General features: G+C 43.2%; 1 protein-coding gene and 1 long non-coding RNA gene across 4 annotated transcripts in view; one reads left to right on the top strand and one right to left on the bottom strand.

The window, feature by feature from the left end:
• The first annotated feature begins 553 nt into the window (after positions 1–553).
• LOC310880490 lies at positions 554–15,789 on the top strand. 2 transcript variants are annotated; one of them, XR_014571724.1, is made up of 5 exons: positions 554–2,900; positions 3,039–3,104; positions 3,287–3,454; positions 3,547–3,715; positions 12,247–15,789. It is a non-coding gene; the product is annotated as an uncharacterized lncRNA (long non-coding RNA). The 2 variants fall into 2 exon arrangements; XR_014571725.1 differs by having other exon boundaries at positions 557–3,104.
• Positions 15,790–15,939: 150 nt separating this feature from the next.
• Positions 15,940–19,383, bottom strand: part of COG6 (component of oligomeric golgi complex 6) — a 52,213-nt gene continuing 48,769 nt past the window's right edge. For both annotated transcript variants that reach the window (XM_083796331.1, XM_083796332.1), the window contains exon 19: positions 15,940–17,816. In XM_083796331.1, the coding sequence (XP_083652457.1) occupies positions 17,669–17,816 (148 nt within the window). In that variant the 3' untranslated portion in view covers positions 15,940–17,668. The remainder of the gene's footprint in view (positions 17,817–19,383) is intronic.

Consider the following 19,383-nt stretch of genomic DNA (forward strand, 5'->3'; position numbering starts at 1 on the left):
TTGGAGGTCTTTTCCAACCTGAATGTTTCTATGATTCTGTGATTCTATGCCTCTTTGAGCTTGTTTTCAATATCTCAGTAAACCCAGGCACAAGGCATACACCTATCAATTGTTTCTAAAAGTACCATTTTCTCTTGTCTTTGGGGTTATGGGTGAGACCAAACAGCCTGTTTTGGCAGATGACATTCCTGTCACCAGCGTCCTCTGGAGGACACTTGGATGCACTGGTGAGAAAGACATTATAAGATCTTAGAAAGAATACTAGAGAGATCTACTGGAAAACATGGCTTCTACAGAAGGCATGCTCTTGCTGCTCATGCACCAACCCATTTCCACTTCTTAGTATCCTTTGCTGCTTTGATTTATGCCTCTGCAGAACTCCATCTCCTGCTCTACTACTGCTGCCTTCTACCCTGTTCCAGAACAGCCTCCCAAACCATTTGTCCTACTTAAATTTAGACACTGAACAAGATAACTAAATCACCAGTGTAGGTGCATAGTCAGTTTAAGTGAGACACCCCTCCAGAATGAGGTTGGGATGGGGTCTGGAGATTATTTCTTTTCCTTGACTGCAAGGTATATCTTAGGGCAATTACACCTCTAATTTAGATGCTGCTTCTGGGGTACTAATCGTAGCTGGGATGAGTCATGCACTATAAGAGAAAAGGTGTTATCAGCTGTCAATTATCTATCAGTGTGGTGACATCTTTTTTAGCAGAAATGGCTTCAGGATTTACGTTTAAGGCTGCTCTGCAGCCCTGCTGGCTAAGGGCCTACTTAAAGCTCCTGTTGCCACTCTTCCACCTCCCCTCTCTTCACTTTTGGGACACAGGGGCTTGGCCTTACTGAGCATGTTGTTTTGCCTGCTAGACATCTTCCAGACCCTCCTCCCACCCCTGTAAATGAATGCCCTTGCATTGGCTAGAAGCTATTTCCAAGTGCAGAAATGTCATGGTGAAGTTGTCTCAGGTCTGAGATATTTTATTTATTCATAACGCAACAGTTTGTTGCATCGAAGTGCTTTGCAAAGTTGCTTTTAGGTGAGGTACCCCAATTCTTTATGCCTGCAGCTCTCCACCCTTTGAAGACAGTGAGAGATTTCTGGATTTAAATACAGAAGGTGTATTTTGAGAATAGCTAAAACATCTCCTTGTGGAAGTCCACATTGTCCAGCTGAATCATACAAAAAGGGCAGAGAAAAGAAGGGAATTGTTCACCTTTTCAGAGCTATGCCTTCTAAACGATCTTCAAATCTATCTTTCATCTTTGGGATTGTGTGTATTGGCATTGCCTAAACCTTGCCTTGAACTCACAGCTTCTCTTTGCCTCTACAGATTGCACTATTTTTCCATTCTGCTTGTCGGGGAAAGTCTCCTGCTCATACACACAGGCTCAGAAATCCTAGTTGTTATTCAAGGCCAAAGCAAGAGACTTAAAAGGTAAGCAATCAACTGGATATTTGAGGTTAGACACTCAGATAGTAGCAATAGCCACCCTGCTCTAAAAATATCTTGTAAGACTACATTAAGTGCCCAAGGAGCCTGTGTGAGAGCTATTTTCACAGGAAAACAATGTCTGTGACTTTCAAGGCAAGCATATTTGTTGTTTTGCAAAAACTTTCATCTGCAGAACTTCTCTATCTTCTCCTGTTGCCTCCTGCTCACAACCCCCATCATATTTTTGTACTTTGCACTGTTTAATGTTTATCTTCCTTTGCAAAAATAAAAGTCAGATGGGAAACTGTCTTTTCTGGACATTCCCACAGCGCATATTTGCATATTGGAACGGTATCTGAATAGCAGAGCGTTCCTCAGATAATCTGAGATCACGGGGGCTATGCAGGTAGCAATCACAGCACTATGCACAACATAGTAAGTTACCATGCCAAGCAAGAATCAACAGCCCAGAAACAAAACGCACCTGCTGAAAGTGCAAAGGTTAGCACGAACAAATCTGTGTGGTCCTGCCTCCTATGAACTGCAGGTTAAAGGGCAACGGCATCCTGGGATGGTGATTTCTTTCTCTGTTGTCCAACCACAACTAATTTCAGGTATATTTTACAATCCTGTGTGGACCAGCAGCAGAGTGATACCAGTTTCTGAGGAAGCCTTTAATCTGAAGATACTTCAAAAGTTTCAGAAAACCTTGATCTGACAAATTGCAGCACCTCCAGAGGATTCATTCACCTTGAAGCATTCTTTTTTCCTTTTTTTTTTTTTTTTTTTTTTAATCCTCAGTCATGATGCAAGGAGGTGATAAAAGTGGCCCCCCACTGCTGACGTGGAAGGTATCCAGTTTCTTCAGTGCTGATGTTCTGACAGCTCAAATAGTAAGCAACAAGGATTTATTTTATTGTTGTTGCCTTTTTTCTTTTTTTTTCCCTGCCTGCATGAGGGCTGGATCTGCATTCAGAAAGACACCACCAGCTTTAGACCACAGAAGAATTACAGACGGGGTCAGTGGTGAAATGACCAGCTGCTGGGAACAGTCTGGTTCTTGGTGGGCCTTAAGTAACACAGGTGGGTGGAAGGTTTCTGTAGGAGAGGAAGATGCTAACACAAGCTTGTGTATTAAAGTAGGAGCCAGGTGTTATATTTTCACAATCTCTGGCTTGCATCCAGTTTTTAACCTCGCCATTCCCCCCTGATTCAGCAGTGCTTGGCTCTTGCTGAGCCTTGGCTGGCTTTTTGGACAATTTCATTCAGCCGTGTTGATGCCAAGCAAAGGTCCCTGCTTCAAGGTTTTCAGCTGGAACCATGCTTTCCTGGTGTATCTTTCTTGATAGACTAAAGCTAAGCAAACAGCCACTGAGACAGGTTTAAAGGAGCACCAGTATAAACAGGAACATTTTGCTGCTGTTTTTACTTGGCAGGATCAAATGCAGCTGCCTGCTGGACTGGGTAAATAGGCAACAGGGCAGTATTGCACTTCAACCCTTTATCAGGGTTCAAGGCAAACCTTTCCCTCCTTTTTTTTTTATTTATTTTATTTTCTGTGCATACTTTGGATCTGTTTTTAGAAGTTAATCTCTTTTTAAGTTCCAGTCTGGGTTTCTGGAAAATGAACTGGCTGAAACTGATTGTGAAATTATTCCCTGGCAAAAGGTAAGCAGGATTAATGCAAAAATGCTGACAATAGAAAGAGATTTACACACACACACACACACACACACACACAAAAAAAAAAACCTTTTTTTTGTAAAAAGACTATTTTGGGGGGGGGGGGGGGGGAGGCTACCAATTTTATGCTTGCATGTTTAACTTTCTATGTGTATGAAATATTGCAGAAATTGCAAATCTGCCTTCCTGGACCAGACCTAAAGCTGAGCTGATTCCTTCCCTACGTGGTCTGGGAGAAGGAGCAAGCAGCAGGTGTCAGAAGTTCTCAAAGGGAAGCGGGGAGGAATCCACCTTCACACAAGGTCCCTAAGATGGAGTTCATCTAAACACAAAGAGTAATAAGTCTTGCACAATGTTTATCCACAATATCACATTCTGATACTCTTGTTCACCTTACACATGCCTAATGGTGCTTTAAAACCCACAGATACTGGCTTATGACACCTCTGTGCTGGCCTTCAGGAGGTTCCTGTCAACCCGTTTCTCCAGCCTGTCGAGGTCCCTCAGGATGGCAGTGTGTCCTACTGGTGAATCAGCCACAGCCCCCAGTTCTGTAATGTTTGCACTCAGTGGAGAGAAATTTGACAACAAAAGAGGTGAGCAGCCCCCCTAGATCCCAGAGGAAGGCCCGGTAAAACCAGCAAATGGCTTTAATCACCAATTATTCTTCTATGTGCAACTCATCTCCTGCAGCATAGTGCAAAATACCTACAACAACAGTGTAGGCTTAAAAGAACTTTACGGGTCTCAGTGTAAATCAGGACAGTGAGTACACTTTTAATTGAAATTTATCTAGATTTGTTTAGTATCTCTTCCATGTAAATATCTTCTACAAATGCTAAAGTGCTATTCTGCTGTTTCGCTTGTTTTGTTTATTTTCCTCCCAATTACTCTTTAAAGGGAAGAAGCACAAAGAGTTCAGGAGTTGGACTCGATGGTCTTTGCATGTCCCTTCCAACTCAGGTTATTCTGTGATTCCATGATTCCAAGTTTTTCCCTTAACCTCAACACACATCAACTTGATTCATTAACAGCTTGAGTAGGAATATAATTTCTATTTCCTTTCTTGATTGTTTGCATTATCATTGCAACCTACAGCATGTTGTAACAGGGGAAAACCATAAATCAGTTTTTCCTGTCTTGAAATTTTCACAGAATCACAAAAAATGGTTTGGGTTGGGAAGGACCTTAGGGATCACCTAATTCCATCCCCCTGCCACGGGCAGGGACACCTCCCACTAGACCAGGTTACTCTTTGTTTTAACGAAGCATCTTATTGTGGGCAGAGTTGTGTTTGCACCTGGTGGAGTGAGGCTCCCAGTCTCTGATGCTCTCCTCTCTCCTCTGCTTTCTGCCACCAATGTTGCTGTGTCTCCATCTCACCTGAGCCCTCTGAAGTCCTTGCAGATCTGCCGACCTCTGGACACTCATCATCCCAAAGGGTCATGCATCTGGACCTGCTCAGCATGGGGCTTGAGAAAGCCATTTGTCCTACCCAAATAGCATGAGTCCTGTTTCTTGATGATCCTTGGCAATAAATGGGAAAGACAGGAACATGCAGGAAATGCCTTCCTGGCTGTCCTGGCTGTCTGGGCTGGGCGATGTTGGAGGGGAAAGCACACAAATCCTGATGCTAACCAAGGTCCATTGTGTTGGGTGCCCCACACAGCAGTTGTAAGATTAGGGATGACAGAGGGATGCCATATCCTTCCTTAGCCTTCTCCTCTCTGAACTGAAACAATCCAGCCTTTTCAGTCCCTCTTCACAAGCAGCTTGCTCCAGTCTCTTCACCATCTCATTGCCATTCTCTATAGCATTTTTATTCCACTATAACCATGTTCAGGTGCAGGGACCACAGCTGCACACAGTACTCAAGACCCGTGGATGCAGCAAGGTTTCATAGCATGGCCATTTCCACCAGTACGACAGGTAGTCTATATCAAAAAACAAAACCAGGCCCAAAATGGAGACTGCAACCAGTTCAGACAGGCTAAGAGGAGCAGCAAAATGTCGTTATATAAAAGCAATGGTGAAAAAGAAGTGGGAGAGGCACTGAAAAGAGAAGTTACAACCCAGTGAGCAGAGGAAGAACATGGTGGTTGGAGTATGCCTTAGAGAAGGGAAAGACATACCAAGTAAAGATGTAATGCAGTGTGGTAAAGAAATCATAGTTCCTCTGAACAAAAAAAAGGAGATGGAAAACAGCAGAAAGGGCGTGAGCAACTGTTGGGTGCAGAAAGAGAGGGAAAATAACTCCAAACCTTCTCTCCTAGGATATGCGGGTCTTAAAGCAAAACAAAGGATGAGGTTAAGCAAAAAGAATATCCTCTAGTACAGAGAACACAACTTAATGATCCACAAAGTAAAGAAATTGTAGAAAAATCCACCCTGAACCCCAGTTTTTTTGCAGTAGAAAGAAGATGATTGAAAGTAGCAACAATAAACAGTAGAGCTACTTAAATTCAGATTACCACAGGCTAAAATCCCAATGTAAATGTCTGTGATTTTATGAAAGCAATCTAATTAATCACAAGTGACTAGGGATAGGGATTAAAATCAGGCACTATGGGAGAAAGTTAAAACATCCTGGCTCCAGTTTGTGACAGAAGACGGCTCCAGGAAGAGAGCAGAGAGGCAATGAGGCTTTACACGGGAAGTGGGGTTTACGGGGGAAACTGCTGCCGAGACAAAAGAAGGGAGTCGAAATTGCAAGACAAATGGTGCCAGGTAATTCTGAGAGAGAGAAGATAAGTCCAGAAGAAGATAAGAATAGAGGAAAGGGCGTTTTAATATAGAACATACCTTCACTCTTAAGGCAAAAGACCTTGAGGATTTATGAGGACGATGAAGTAAGTATCAAAGTGTCCCACCAGTACTCCCCAGCACCAGCTTAGCAATGGTGTGGCAAAGTGGACCTGAAGAATGTGGGGCTGGAGAAAGCCAACTCTTCTCTGATGTAGAAAAAACAATTCTTTGGATATTAGACATAGCTCTGAGTAAAAGCTTTTATCTGGCTAGGTGGAAAATGAAGAAATAATCCCTCTCTATGAACATAAACAAAACCCAGAAAATAAGCAGGGCATTACACCTGCAATTGCCTTAGGTAGGACCAAAGCTTTGTCCCCGTGGGAGTTGTTACCACTGGAGTTATGGTCCACTGAGGGCAAACATTCAGGTTTTTGTCCTGGGCTACCTTCTGTATTGTTTGATGTTAAGCATTTCTTTTTTTTTTTTTCCTTCTGGCGTTAAGACCTGATCTGGCAGTTAAGCATACAGCTATCCTTACTGCCTTGCTACCTCCTAATCCTTGCTAAGTGGCTTTTCAGATGAGGGCAGTGACCTGGCATCCATCCGAGACACCGTTGGAGAGGCAGAATAAGAAGGGCACGTAACCAGATTTAATCTTGTGCTGCCAGCGGGTGCTACGGGATGCACGGTGCGGGCTGAGTGAAGCCTCCTCGCCAGCCTCCTGCTGGCTGCGGCCAGATAAGGGTGCAAACGGAGCGGAAAGATTCAGATTAGACTGACAACATCAGGGTAATAAAAGATCTGCTTATTCAGTGCTGTGGTTTTGGATGGGAGAGCAAAGCACAGGGCCCCTTTCCTCGCATATGCCTGGGTTCAGCCCCCTCCATCCCGCCGGGGCCCACGGCTATTCTCGGCTCCGGCCGAGCTGTTCACGACACCCAGAGCGGGGGAACTGAAGCACGGAGATTAAAAGTGAACTTCCCCACCGGTTGTGACCACCAGGAACGTAACCCGGATTTCCTGCTGTGCAGTTTGGGGCTTTAACCACAAAGCTTTCCTGCAAAACTGTCCTTTGCTTATTCCCCCTCTCTCCAAGCAAGCTCATCAGCAAGCAAAGCCTGCTCCCAGCACGGCATTTAGCCCTCCCTCACCTCCCTTTCTCTTCCCACGTTGCTCAATACCTGGAGCCATCTCCCCCACCGGCTCTCCGGAGCTGCCCACCTCCTGCACAGGGTTGACACATGGCCCCATGGCTTTGCAGGATGCAAAGTGTAAGGATGCATCAGTGCAAGCTGCGTGGCTATCAGGTTTATGCAAAGGGGAGCACAACTCTGACGTTTTATAAATAAATGCTCGACTTTTGGGTTGTTTTTCGTTTGCTTGTGTCTGGCTTGTAAACACCTGTAATACGGTGTCTTAACATTTCTGCCTTCTAATATAGATGGGCCTGTCTGAGGTGTCATTACCCAAAGCCTGAAAAGCCTTTATTCTTGCACACCGGGCTCTATTTTTAACGCATGCCACGATCCTTTGCTCAGGAAGGATCACCGGCTCCAATTCAATTCCTCCTCTCGCTCCCACTTCTTAGAGCAGCTTTTGGAGCAGCCCCTGCTTTTGTCACTGCCCCGCGAGCAGAGCCAGGAGCATCCTGGTGCTCTCTGTGCTATCTGCATCAGACCCGTCCCGCCTGCCAGCACTGCTCCATCCCTGTCCCTGTCCCTGTCCCCGCTGCCTGGGCTGCAACCGCCTCCTTTATCTGCCCCGAGCAGCCCTTCCTCCATCCTCGCGCCCTGCCAGCGGGGTGTAGAGCAGCTTCCTGTCGTATTTTCTCTGCTGCTTGTATCTCAATTCCTGCCTCGAGTAATCTCTGCCCCCGGTGAGCATCTGCCACGCCGTGTCTTTCTGCAGACCATACATCTTGCTCTGCCTTGTCCCTCTCACTTCCTCCTGTCCCGCTGAATCTCTTCTCTACCGGCTTGGGATTTTAGTGTTTCCTGCCCTCGGGAATCGGGATATCCGGGCAGTATAATACAGACTGCCAGAGCAATTTGCTTTTGATCTGATTAAGGTATTTCAGCTAACTCCGTTGCACTCGCAGCGTACCTTGCACGTGCTGGTTCCCCTGCTCCAGCACTGCCCCTCGCTACGCCACTGGTGCCCAAACCTGCCTCTAATCATGGCTGCAGCTAGGGCTGTTCACAAGGAATCGGTTACATCAGCAACACGTTTAGCAGCTGGAACATTAAATAACAGTGTGTATATAGGGGAGTCAAAGAAGTTGCAAATGTTTTATGCTTTATTTCTTGAAACTCAAAAGAAGAGGCTTCATAAGAAAACACACATCTAAATTCACAGCACTCTATCTGTTTCCATAGGCTTAGGAGAAATCAGGACATCTAGTGAAGATTATGCTTAAATATACAGACCGTTAAGAAATATGTTTTGTAAAGTAGATATATGGAAAAGGACCACAAGTGAGGATTTCCATGTTCCATACTCTGTTATTTAACACAACATAGCATCAAAGTTCATGTTAGCACAATTCATCATGAAATCCACCTCTTTTTCCTTTCGGGAGTGGATACAAAAATAGTGCAGTGACTAGATTAGTTTTAACTGAGGTTAATGAGAGATTCTTTAAAAGCAGAAATAGCAGCAGATAAACATGTTTAAACTTTGCTTGTAGTTTTAACACACTTAAATGCAGCAAGAATCAATTTCTATTGGCTTGTTAGAAACCAGCCTGTCAATGATCTTTTCCATGGAGAGAGCTGGGCTGGGAGTTTTCCTCTACGCACATTTGTTAGACTTGCTAGTTCTCAGCCAGAAGAACATTTTTTCTCCGACTTCACTTGCACTCAGAAGTAACTCAGATGTGCTGGGACACTCTTAGAGGTTACTCCTAGACCATGCCTCTGCTGAGAGCCCAAACCTCAAATGAGCTCCAGCAACACTCATCCCTGGGTGGCAGTGTTCATGCAGATATGCAGATGCCCCCTTCTTTTGAAATCTCCTGTTTAATTTGAAATATACACACACAGTATAATTACTCATGTACTAAAACGTATGCCTAAGTTTCTACAGCATCAGGAACTTACTGAAGAAATAAACTATAAACTAAATCAGGTGCTCCCAGCCTTCACGCTCTGCCATCCCTCCCAGGTCAGAGGCACCTGTAACAGAGCCCTGGGCTGACTTTGTTGCCCACTTAGGCAACGCTTTTAACAACTTTTCTAGACCAGCCTCTTTTAGACCCATCAAGTCTCCAGAAAATACAATGAGGGTAAGTATACCTAGGAAGCTAATAACCTTTTGTTTCTAATCTTAGGACACAAACAACACATTTCTACACCCAGAAAATCAGGAAAATCAAATTCAGAAATGCTAGTGCACTCTCATTTCCCAGCAACACGCACTTACCTGATGAGAAAATGTGACTTTAGGAGGTAGGAGAAACGATACCTGCCAAATCCATGTCAAGCAATCCCTACCCAGCTTTATACACTGGTGTCAGGTGGAGGTGAGGGTGGCAATTGAGGACTCACCCTCATTTTTTGCAGTACATACTCCGTGGCTGAGACTTGCAATGCTCAGGTCAAGTGACATCCTGGGTGTGCTGGGAAAAACAGTGCTCCAAAGGATCCTGGAGAGGTCACAACGTTCGCTTTCTGTCCAGAAAAATGCAGGCAGGAGGGTATGTATGTAGCTGGCTGGCTAAGTGCCCAGTGAATTACTTTATTTCTGCTGTGACTGTGGCATTTAAGGTCAATTTAGGCCATGAGCTCAGGGCTCAGTCCCACCCAGGGCAGGTGGCTCGCTCTGAACTTTTCTTCTCTGCATTGTCTGAGGAAGTAAATTAGCATTTTTGCAGGACTGTTAGTCTCTTCTGAAGTAGTTTTCTCCATCTGATCAGAAAAGAATCACTCTGAGCCCCAGTGCTGTGCTGCTGAGCTCTCTGGGAGCTATGTGTCAAACAGGAGCTGTTTTGGCTCTCGGCACCTATTGGACTAAAAGTTAAAAAATCACAGCACAGTACAAATTTGAAGTCACTTGTATATATTAAAAGTGCACTTTTAATGACACTAGCCCTTGCAAAGTTGATGCCAGAGTTCAGTTGTAGCAGGAGGAAACGTGGTAACTGCAACAGAGAGTCAGAAAAAGAGAAGCTTCTCTCCACACAGCAGCCTTGTTGTATTCTTTATCCCCTATTTAGCTTACTAATCTGCCTGGTTTGGTGAAGTTTTGGTTTTCAGCTCTTTACCTTGTGATCTCCCTAGCTGTTTTCCCTCCCTAAAGTTAGCCTGAGTAAATGTTTGACTTTGTCCCCTAAGCCCCCGCATACCGTTGTGTAACCTAATAAACCCTTTTATTTCATTAGCACCAGTTTACCCAATGTTCCCGACTAATTGAGAGTGGATTTCCAAGAAGAAAAAGGAAGAACATGTTCACAACCACAGACACCTCTTCACCTGTTTACGAAAGACAACACGGTTTCTGCCACACAGAAAAAAATATTGGCAAAAAAAAAATATCGCATCTCACCTTACTGCAATTTTGTCAGTCCCTATCAGTTCCCTGAACTAAAAGCCGCATCACTTAGCGTTCAAATGAAAGGTAAAAATGCAGGTGGCTGTTTTCCTCTGCGCAGTGGGGATTAGTGGAGCAAATTCTGCACGTAGAGTTGCAGAGGGCACCCCCCTCTCCAGGCTCTGCTTTATGCGTGGAGGGGGCGGCTGCACAGAAGCACGGGGGAAACGAAGGCTGCTGCTCCCTTGCTTTTAGCCACCTGCTTCAGCAGTCTGTCATCTTTGTAGGGAATGAGGAATCAGAGGGAAAAAGCAAAATAGCGTTAACAAGGATGAGCCTGAATCCCAAGTCAGTATCCTGCTGAAATCTCGACCTCCAGCACTACAAGATCTGCTATGGCCAGATAACCCCTCCAAAAGCCTCTAATTGTCCCAAATGTAATATGAACAGGCAGCAGGAGCTTGTACATTTTCTCATCATGGGCCCACAGTGGCTCTGACATGATACTGGCACCTGAAAAGCTGATTTGTTGTCTCAAGGCACCCTTCAGAGGTCTTCAGAGGCCACCTGGCTCTCTGTTACTTCAAAAAGATGCTCGAATCCACTCTGTAAGTGGTCTGAATCACCTTTTGTACTACAGCTTTATGTTCAGGCATTGCCGTATGGGGGCTGCACCTGAAGGAGTGGGATTGAAAATAGCCTCAGATCTCATCAAAAAAACAAAAACCAAACCAAACCAAAACAAAAAAAAAAAACCACCACCAATGACAAAAAAACAACAACAAGGACTAATGGCTAGTGCTCCTCACTGCTGTCTATTTCATATGCTGTTTGTGAAACAGTTTTTGGTCCTTCTGTCATTCTGGATGACATGAAAAATAAATATCAAAGGCCTCCCTAAAGTGATCCCATGTAAAGGGAAAGCCGACATGCTTTTATCATTGCTGTGATACCCTTGCGCACCGTCAAGCTCGCTTGCTCTTTCTGGCATGGCCTGACTCAATGCAGGGCCCTGCCATGTACTTCTGGCTAGCTGAAACCCCCTCTGGGCAGCCGGCCAGGTGGGCCAGCCTCAGAGGCACCCTGTCCTCAAACAGGGGACAGCATCTCTGGGGTCGGAGCCTTTTGGAGCACTGCTCCCAAGTGCCCTGGATGCTGCGCTTGGGTCATTGTGCTGGAAGTCCCCGGGGCACGCTGGCTCCTCGAGCGTTGTCACCTCCCTTCTGCTGCTGGGGGATGGAGCACCAGATGCAGGTTTCTGGCTGGGACACTGGTGGGGATGGATCCTGAGAGGGATAAATGTTTGTTGTTTCCACAGTATGTAGACACGGAGCAGTAGGGGGCGGGAGGACACAAATCTGCTCCGCGAGCTCGCCAGTGGGGCTGTGGGAGCTGGAAGCTAGGGCCTCTCCTCACTGGCGTGTCCAGGAGATCCAAGGACTTGCGAAACTTCTGGATGCAATGTTTCAGGATCAGAAACGTTATATTTGGACAGTTTCTACAATGCAGGGTACAAAGAGAACCAAGGAACTGGGATGACCAGGCAGAACAGATCAGACAGTAGGGACAAGACCCTTCCTTAAGGATTTCTCCATAACCTGGCCCTTCTGAGGACATTTTCTGAACCATTTCTAAGGGAGAAGGATCTTTAAGAGCTTAGCTGGTCTTTTGAGAGCAGCGAGTCATCTTCTGCAAATCATTCATAAATTCCTATTTAAAGTTCACGAGGCTGCTAGGCTACAAACAAGGACACCAAAAACATTAAGAAGAAAAAAAAAAAAAAAAAGAAGAGAAAGTTAATAAAATGTGTCCTCTTCTGACTCTTCCCCACTTCTGACTCTGTTCTTTCAAGGTCAGCTGCAGATCCAGGGGATGAGCTCACGTCCTGCCTGCAGCCTGGCACTGCCCCGGGACCCCTCGCAGAGCCAAGCCCCGGCCCGGCCTCAGCAAGAGCCAGGCCCCGCGAACCTGCCCTCGCTCCATGCGCACGGCCAGGGCCCGACGCAGGGAGCACTGAGGCCGTTCTGTTTTCTTCCCTCTTCGCCTTCTGCACGGCTCCTGGAATGTGTTTGCATATGGTGGAAAAAATGCAAGGAGCAGAGAGAAGCGGCCGGGAACGCGGCCCTCCCCGGTGGCGCTGGGTGCCAGAGCCAGGCCGGGGCCTGGGCTGCCACCAGCCCGGAGGTCGGGGGAGCCCCTGGTGCTTGCAGCAGTTGAGTGGCCCAGGGACGAGCTGAATTTTTGGGGTGTTTTGTTCCAGAATTTGAAAAGGCAGTTGTGTCTTCTGCACCGTCTCCACGAACGCAGGCTCGCAGCGAAGCCTGTTTCGGCCCGAAGGGTGGCTGGCAAGGAACACAGTCTGGTGTACAAACTTTCGAGCCCCTCTTCTCCTCCCCGTTTTGTTAACGGGCATCTTTTATCCTGTCCTAAGCAACAGCAACAAGACTAATTAGTTTAATGAGTACAACAAATGGTTTTATTGACAAGAAAGAACTCTTTGAAATATACATTACATTCACAAAGGATTAAATTACGCCCTATTATCCATTTTCCATAAAATAAAGATTACTTTGATAAATCACGACTAATGTTATCTTTGGCTGATAAGAACCCTGTGCTTATTTGTGTGGCTTCTATAAATAGTGTGTGCTGAATTTTTTTCTCCCTAAATATAGTTGATGATACAGTCTGCCAGGCATTTTCCTGCAATTTGACAATACCACATCTGTGAACGAGGCAGCAAATGAAAGCTTCATTGTCTGAATATGAAACATGCAACAGGATGATTTTTTTTTGTCAGCCCCTCTACAGTAATCTACCAAACATATTTCAGCCATATCTTGCTTAAGCAAGGTTTCCTTACTGCTAATGCAAGGTAGTCAAAATAAGCCTTTTTTTTTTTTTTTTTTTTTAAGAGAAAAGACTTCGTAGTTCATCTTTCCTTTATACCAAGCCAATTGTAGTGGGAGGGTGTTTGTACCCTGATTCAGGCCATAACGTAGGGCTAAATGCCCACTGCCAGGTGTCTCTTGCACTTTGTCTTTCCATCGGTTTGCACCAGGGCATTCTGGAGATTACCAAAGATTTACCCACGTTACCTTTGAGGGGCTGGACAGTCGGTCAAGAACTGAGGCAGAAGCAATGGCTTAGGTTTTAATCCATTTCTCCCCACACCACCTCTATATCAGCGGCTCTTTACACAAAAATGCAAACAGCTGGGATATCAGTAGACCTTTGTGTGGCGAGAGGCATACCCATCTCTTCAGCAAAATTAAACTTTTTGAAAAAATTAGCTTAATTCTGACAAACTAAGCTGGCTCCCTACCACGCAACGGATGGCTGGATACCCGTAGATGTTTGTTTTTTTTTTTCAGGTGTGCCACCAGAAGACAGCAGTGAGCCTGCTCCCAGCTCTGCAGCCTGCTCGGTGTGCACCCAAAAACACGGGGTGCCCCGGGAATCCTGGCTGCAGAACTACAGCTATTCAGTAGCCTGGTCTGAGGGTTTCTGAGCCCTCCCAGGGCCCATCGACACACAGCATCAGGCCACATCCCTTTCACAGAAAATGTTGGGTTTCAGTTGGAATCGAAATAAAAAACAGTGCCCAAAGCCCTTCCTCCACGAAGGATGCTTTATGAAGGGCATGGCCTCCCCTGCCCTCAGGACGAGCATCCAGGTTTGTTACACTCACTTCCCCTTTTTTGAATTTCTTTCAAGAGACAAATCGGCTCCAAGTTCAACTAGCGCTTTTTATGTCACTGGATGCCTCAAAGAACCTCATTTTACTTGGCTAGAACTGGTACCACAGTCGCAAGACTGTCCTGAGATCTAGCTTGTGAAGTCTTTAAATGCAACGGGGGAAAGGATGTGGAGAGGCTCTGAAAACCTTTAGCAAGGAATCCCAATGCATGAAGGAGTTAAGTTCTACAGCATACCTTTCACTTCTACTGCCAGTTTCTTTCCCCTGACTCGTCAAACGTAACATGGGCTTAGCATCGATTTATGGCAGCAAGCCCTTCGTGGCTGTTTTGGATGGGTGCCCTTGTCACACGCAAATGGCTCCTTTCGGCGTTTTTCCCTCAGAAGCAGGTGGCAGCAGACTTCAAACAAACCCACACCTATGTCTGCGCTGCTTCTAAAGGGTGCGTTTTACTCATGGAAATATGTCTAAGCCCTCCATTTCATTTTCAAAATTTGCTAAGCTCCCCACCCCCTGGGTTGACTGCAAAGTGACTCAGCAAGGCAAGTGAAGGGATTAAATAGCAGCTAGAGGTTTTTTGAAATGAATGGAAAAGTTTAGTGGTTCTGAAAGTATTTTCCTCTAACACACGTTTCAAAAACTTTAATACAAATAATTACAGCAGAGTCTATAAACAGACAAAATTCAAGGCTAGAGTCATAAATCTCAGGGAATAAGGAGAAGCACTTAAACGCTACAAAACAAATGTATTATCACCTTTCCAAACCTCCTTAAGTTTCTCTTTTCCTGTATTAGAAAAGAAAAAATCACTGTGGCCGGGCTGCTGCAGTTAGAAAAAGGTTTATATTTTAGTTTCAGCGTGGTGTACGTATTTAGAGAGAGGTGATGAGAAAGCTTTACAGAGAAGATTGAAGACAGAGGCATTGCCACCAGTGCTGGTGTACAACCAGACTCAACTGTTTGCTTGATACTTCTGTGCATGATAAAGTCCTGGGATACTGATTCTGTTTCTGGGACTCATGTAATTGGAGGTCAATGTAAGGCCCCTAAGTAACAACCGGCAGAAGATGTAAACCTTGGACTCCTCAGGAGAGCTCTCACATACATCTCACAGATCCAAACCCCTCCTTGCTTGTTGTATCTCATGCCTCCCATGCTTTGCACTTATTTCTGCGTAGCTGCTAAATTTAGGAGAGAAGCATCAGAGCTGTCCCATTTCGAGCTGCACAACAAGCGAAGGGTTTGGGTGCTCTCCAGGAATGAGAGGGATGTTGATTCCAAACTCCTTTGGCCCAGAACCCAGTTTTCCCACTTCCCACAAAAGCGCTCGAAGCCCTTTACTCACCTACTTTCAGAATTGGGTCGTCTGAATGTCAAATGCAGAGCACGCTGCCTGCTAGTGCCAGTATTCAAATACCTCTTTTTGCAGTTTTCCCAAGCATGCTGCAGCTCAGCACAGAATAACGGACTCACTCTATGAAGGCAAGCCCCTCTGTATAAAGAGTTTAAGGCCCAACAGCAGATGTGCTTGACTAAACCAGCCCAGGTGAGCATCTCTTGATGCACCGTGATACTCAAGTCAGATCTACAACAACTGGTGCGTATACGGATCCAGTACTGCCACCCACCACGATCCCATTCACTGCAAAGCTTACGGGTCAGACATTAAACCGAGCAATTAGAGGACTGAAGCATCACGGGTCCTGGTGTGGAAATCCTGGGGTGGTATTTGTAAAATTAAAGTGCCATTTCTATCACGGCAGTTCTGATAAGTCAAAATCTCATCATCTTTTCCTTCCTCCTTGTAGGAAGGCAGCCAGAGGAAACACACAGAAGACAGAAGTCAGTAAATCAAATGCCTTTTATTGATGTATTTGCTCTCTTGTGACCCTCTGTCATTTACTTTAACTGCACAGACCAAAATTAGTGATTGATTTTAGTTTTTACAAGTTACAACTTCTATAGCTCTTGCATTGTTACTCAGTGAAGATAAAATCATGGATAAGTCTCTAGTTGGACTCAAAGACAGGAAGCAACTTCTTACTAATCCTCATGCAAACTACTGACTGATTACTTGAGACTGAGGCTGAGTGTAATTTGAGGAAAAAGTTCATTCTTAAGAGTATGTTAATCTAATAATAAGCTAATTTATAACCCTTTCACAACTAATGTAATTCTCACATATTAGATAATAATTATAGGCATATTAAGCAATATTAACGTTATTAAACAACAATGAACAGCCTTCTGAATATATACTACGGTAACACAAATTCTGAATAATTTAAGTGCGTTACCTAGTAAAAGCATAATTTTCCATTACAATTTTCCTAAGCTTCTATATTTTTTTTTTCATCTTAACAGCTCTAGTGTATTCAAACAGAATAAACCTAACATTCACATTTACAAAAGAATTTATGCCTGATCCATGAACTCCAGGGACACTTACAATTTCAAATCTTTTTATAATATACTAACAAATTATGCCCATAAAGAAGATATTATAGTGTGGTATTACCACCAAAGCTAATTTCTAACTCGTGCAATGAGTTTTCCAAGAGACTAAAAAGGCATTGTTGCTGCTATTCTCTATTTCTTGCTATTTCACGAGCATACACTAACGTGCAGACTTGACTGCCACTAAGCATATGTTTTATATGGGGAATATAACTATTGACAAAAGCATCCATCTTAAGTATATAACTGATTCAATATGAATGACTGCTCATCTCCCCCTTGATGCATACAAATAACTAATGGCCACACCACTGTGCAAACGATCTTCCTAACCTACACTGTTACTGGTCCCAACCTTAAGAGATCTGCACCCTTCAACTGATAAAAGGATTGCTACAGAACAACTGCACCAAAAAAAAAATCTTTCTAGTAAAATAAAATTATAAAAATAACTTAAAGCATGAAGTTCCAGGTTATGTACATGCAAATTATTCAAGTATTCCTTCTTACAAAAAACCACCAGAGTAGGAACAAAAACAATGGATTAAAAAAAATTAATTATATATATATATATATATGAATTTTGCTTCAAAGATTTAATCAACAGGTTTGGAAAACTGCATCAAATATTCTAAAATGATTTATGAGCTGTGAAAGACTTGAGACATTCAAAGTATATTAGCCATACTAAAATGAAACAGTATCAGTGTGTATTGATGATAGGCTGAGAAAAAGAGTGAAAGAACGGGAAAAAACAGCAAATAAAAATATTGGTGAGGTCATAAGAGACACTGGTTCAACATCTGGTCAAAAGGATCATGCATGGCAAAGAAAAGGCTCCTTTCTCCTTTACTCTCTTTTTCAAATAAATTGCATATTGTCAAGGTCCATTTCCATCAGAGGAATATGTTAAAATAATTTTTAATCTATATTCTATTTTCTGGCCTATAGAAGGCATTCAAAGACACAGGAAAGACTCGACTTTTGCCAAACAGATTAAACAAAACTGCATTCCTACATATTTTAAGCATACATCAAAATTCAAAACAGAAAAATAACTCAATTTAAATACTCAAAGACAGAATTATGGATTCAGATAAATCTGGGTGAAACAAGACTATGAGAGAAGTGCCTGAACTTGATGAGGAGATCTGTGTAGTATGGTTTCTGGGTCCTTATACTTATTTGAAGGATCCATCACAGCTGCATATATCTCACTGTAAGCTCTGCAGACCAGTTCTGTTGACTGTTTTATTATCTGCTCTCTAAAAAATAAAAATAAACATCCATATAATTTGCAAATTGTAGGGAATATAACAGTACTACATACAAGGAATTCACAGTACAGTCTACAAATACACATTAAAAATTCAGCGTCAGTTACATTACAGAGCCCTTTTACTTCAAATATGAAAACTATTTAAAGCTTTACAACAAAAGACTTTTTCATCTGTTTGTATTGTACATACATGAACTCAGATATATGATCTTGATAAACAAGAAATTAGCTTTTTTATTTCTGCAATCATGAAAAAAACATAGAAGGAAACAACTGTAGAAGGTTAATTTAGTTTTCAATTTGCATACATTAGTTGTTCACCTACACTCTCCTGCAATTTTTAAGACTGATATTCTTAGTGATCTACCGTTTACTTTTTGTCATTTCTTGCTGACCTTTGTAAATATAAGTTTTTTTTTGTCCCCATCCCCAACTACCAGCAAATATGTTCTATTCTTTATCTTGGCTGTACCTATTCCATAATCTTTTAGAGGAAGAGCTGAAGAGATAGTGGTGAGAGATTTAAAACCTACTACAGGCTTTTACCAACAATGCTATAAAGTCTGTATCCTGTTTTTTTTTTTCCTTTTCTTTTTTTTTTTATATAAACAAGTAATGCGTGGAGATTGCATGCTAAAATTAACAGGAAAGTTTAATACTTTTTGAAGACAATCAAATACTTTTATTTTACATTATCCATTGAATGTTTGCTTTAATCACCATGGCAATATGTTTACAGCTCCACATGCATTTTTATTTAACAAAAACAGCAACTACAACTACTTTACAGCCAAACCCATGCAAGTGGAACACCAAGAGAAGCTAAGGAAACTGAGGTAATCATGAATCGAGATTCAGCCCTGCTGAACTATGCAGCCAAGGAACAAAGTCACCAGAACTGCATCCACTGAAATCAGGGCTAAATTTACCAGCTCTGGACCACAGTGAGTGCGGACTGACATGTTAAAGGAATCTCAAATACCAATTGGGTAGAACCTCGTATTTTCAGGAAATATTAGCAAATGGGAGCTATGAGAAAGATGAGGAGACAAATACTGCACTTTATTCTGATGCAAAGTATCCACTTTTTCAATAAACATCATCAACTGCCCCTATTACTAGGTTATGAGAATACCTGAAAAACAGACTGTCCTTATAATAGCAAATCTAGAAAGGCTGTTATAATGTATTCAGCATTTTCAGGTAAACAACTGTCTCTGAACACAGTTTAGGATCACTAAGCTACTGTAACGTGACAACCCTCTAAGAAAGTATTGCACACAGAATTTGTATAAGACTAACTGTATTGCAAAAAATAATCCTAAATTAAAAGAAAAAAGTTTATTAAAATATTCCATAGGACTAAACAGCATCAAATGAGTCTCTCCATCAACTAATGTCAATGTCATTAATCAGTACATGAGGATTTCAGTTGCCATAACAACATGATACATTTTATCACTAACACAAATGGCAGCACTCTCTAAAAATAGTAATTCCAGCATTCAGTTTCTGTGATCCAACGCAAACAAAAAGAGCTTTACAAGACCAAC

This window comes from Anser anser (assembly GCF_964211835.1).
Source record: "Anser anser genome assembly, chromosome: 1".
Lineage (NCBI taxonomy): Eukaryota > Metazoa > Chordata > Aves > Anseriformes > Anatidae > Anser > Anser anser.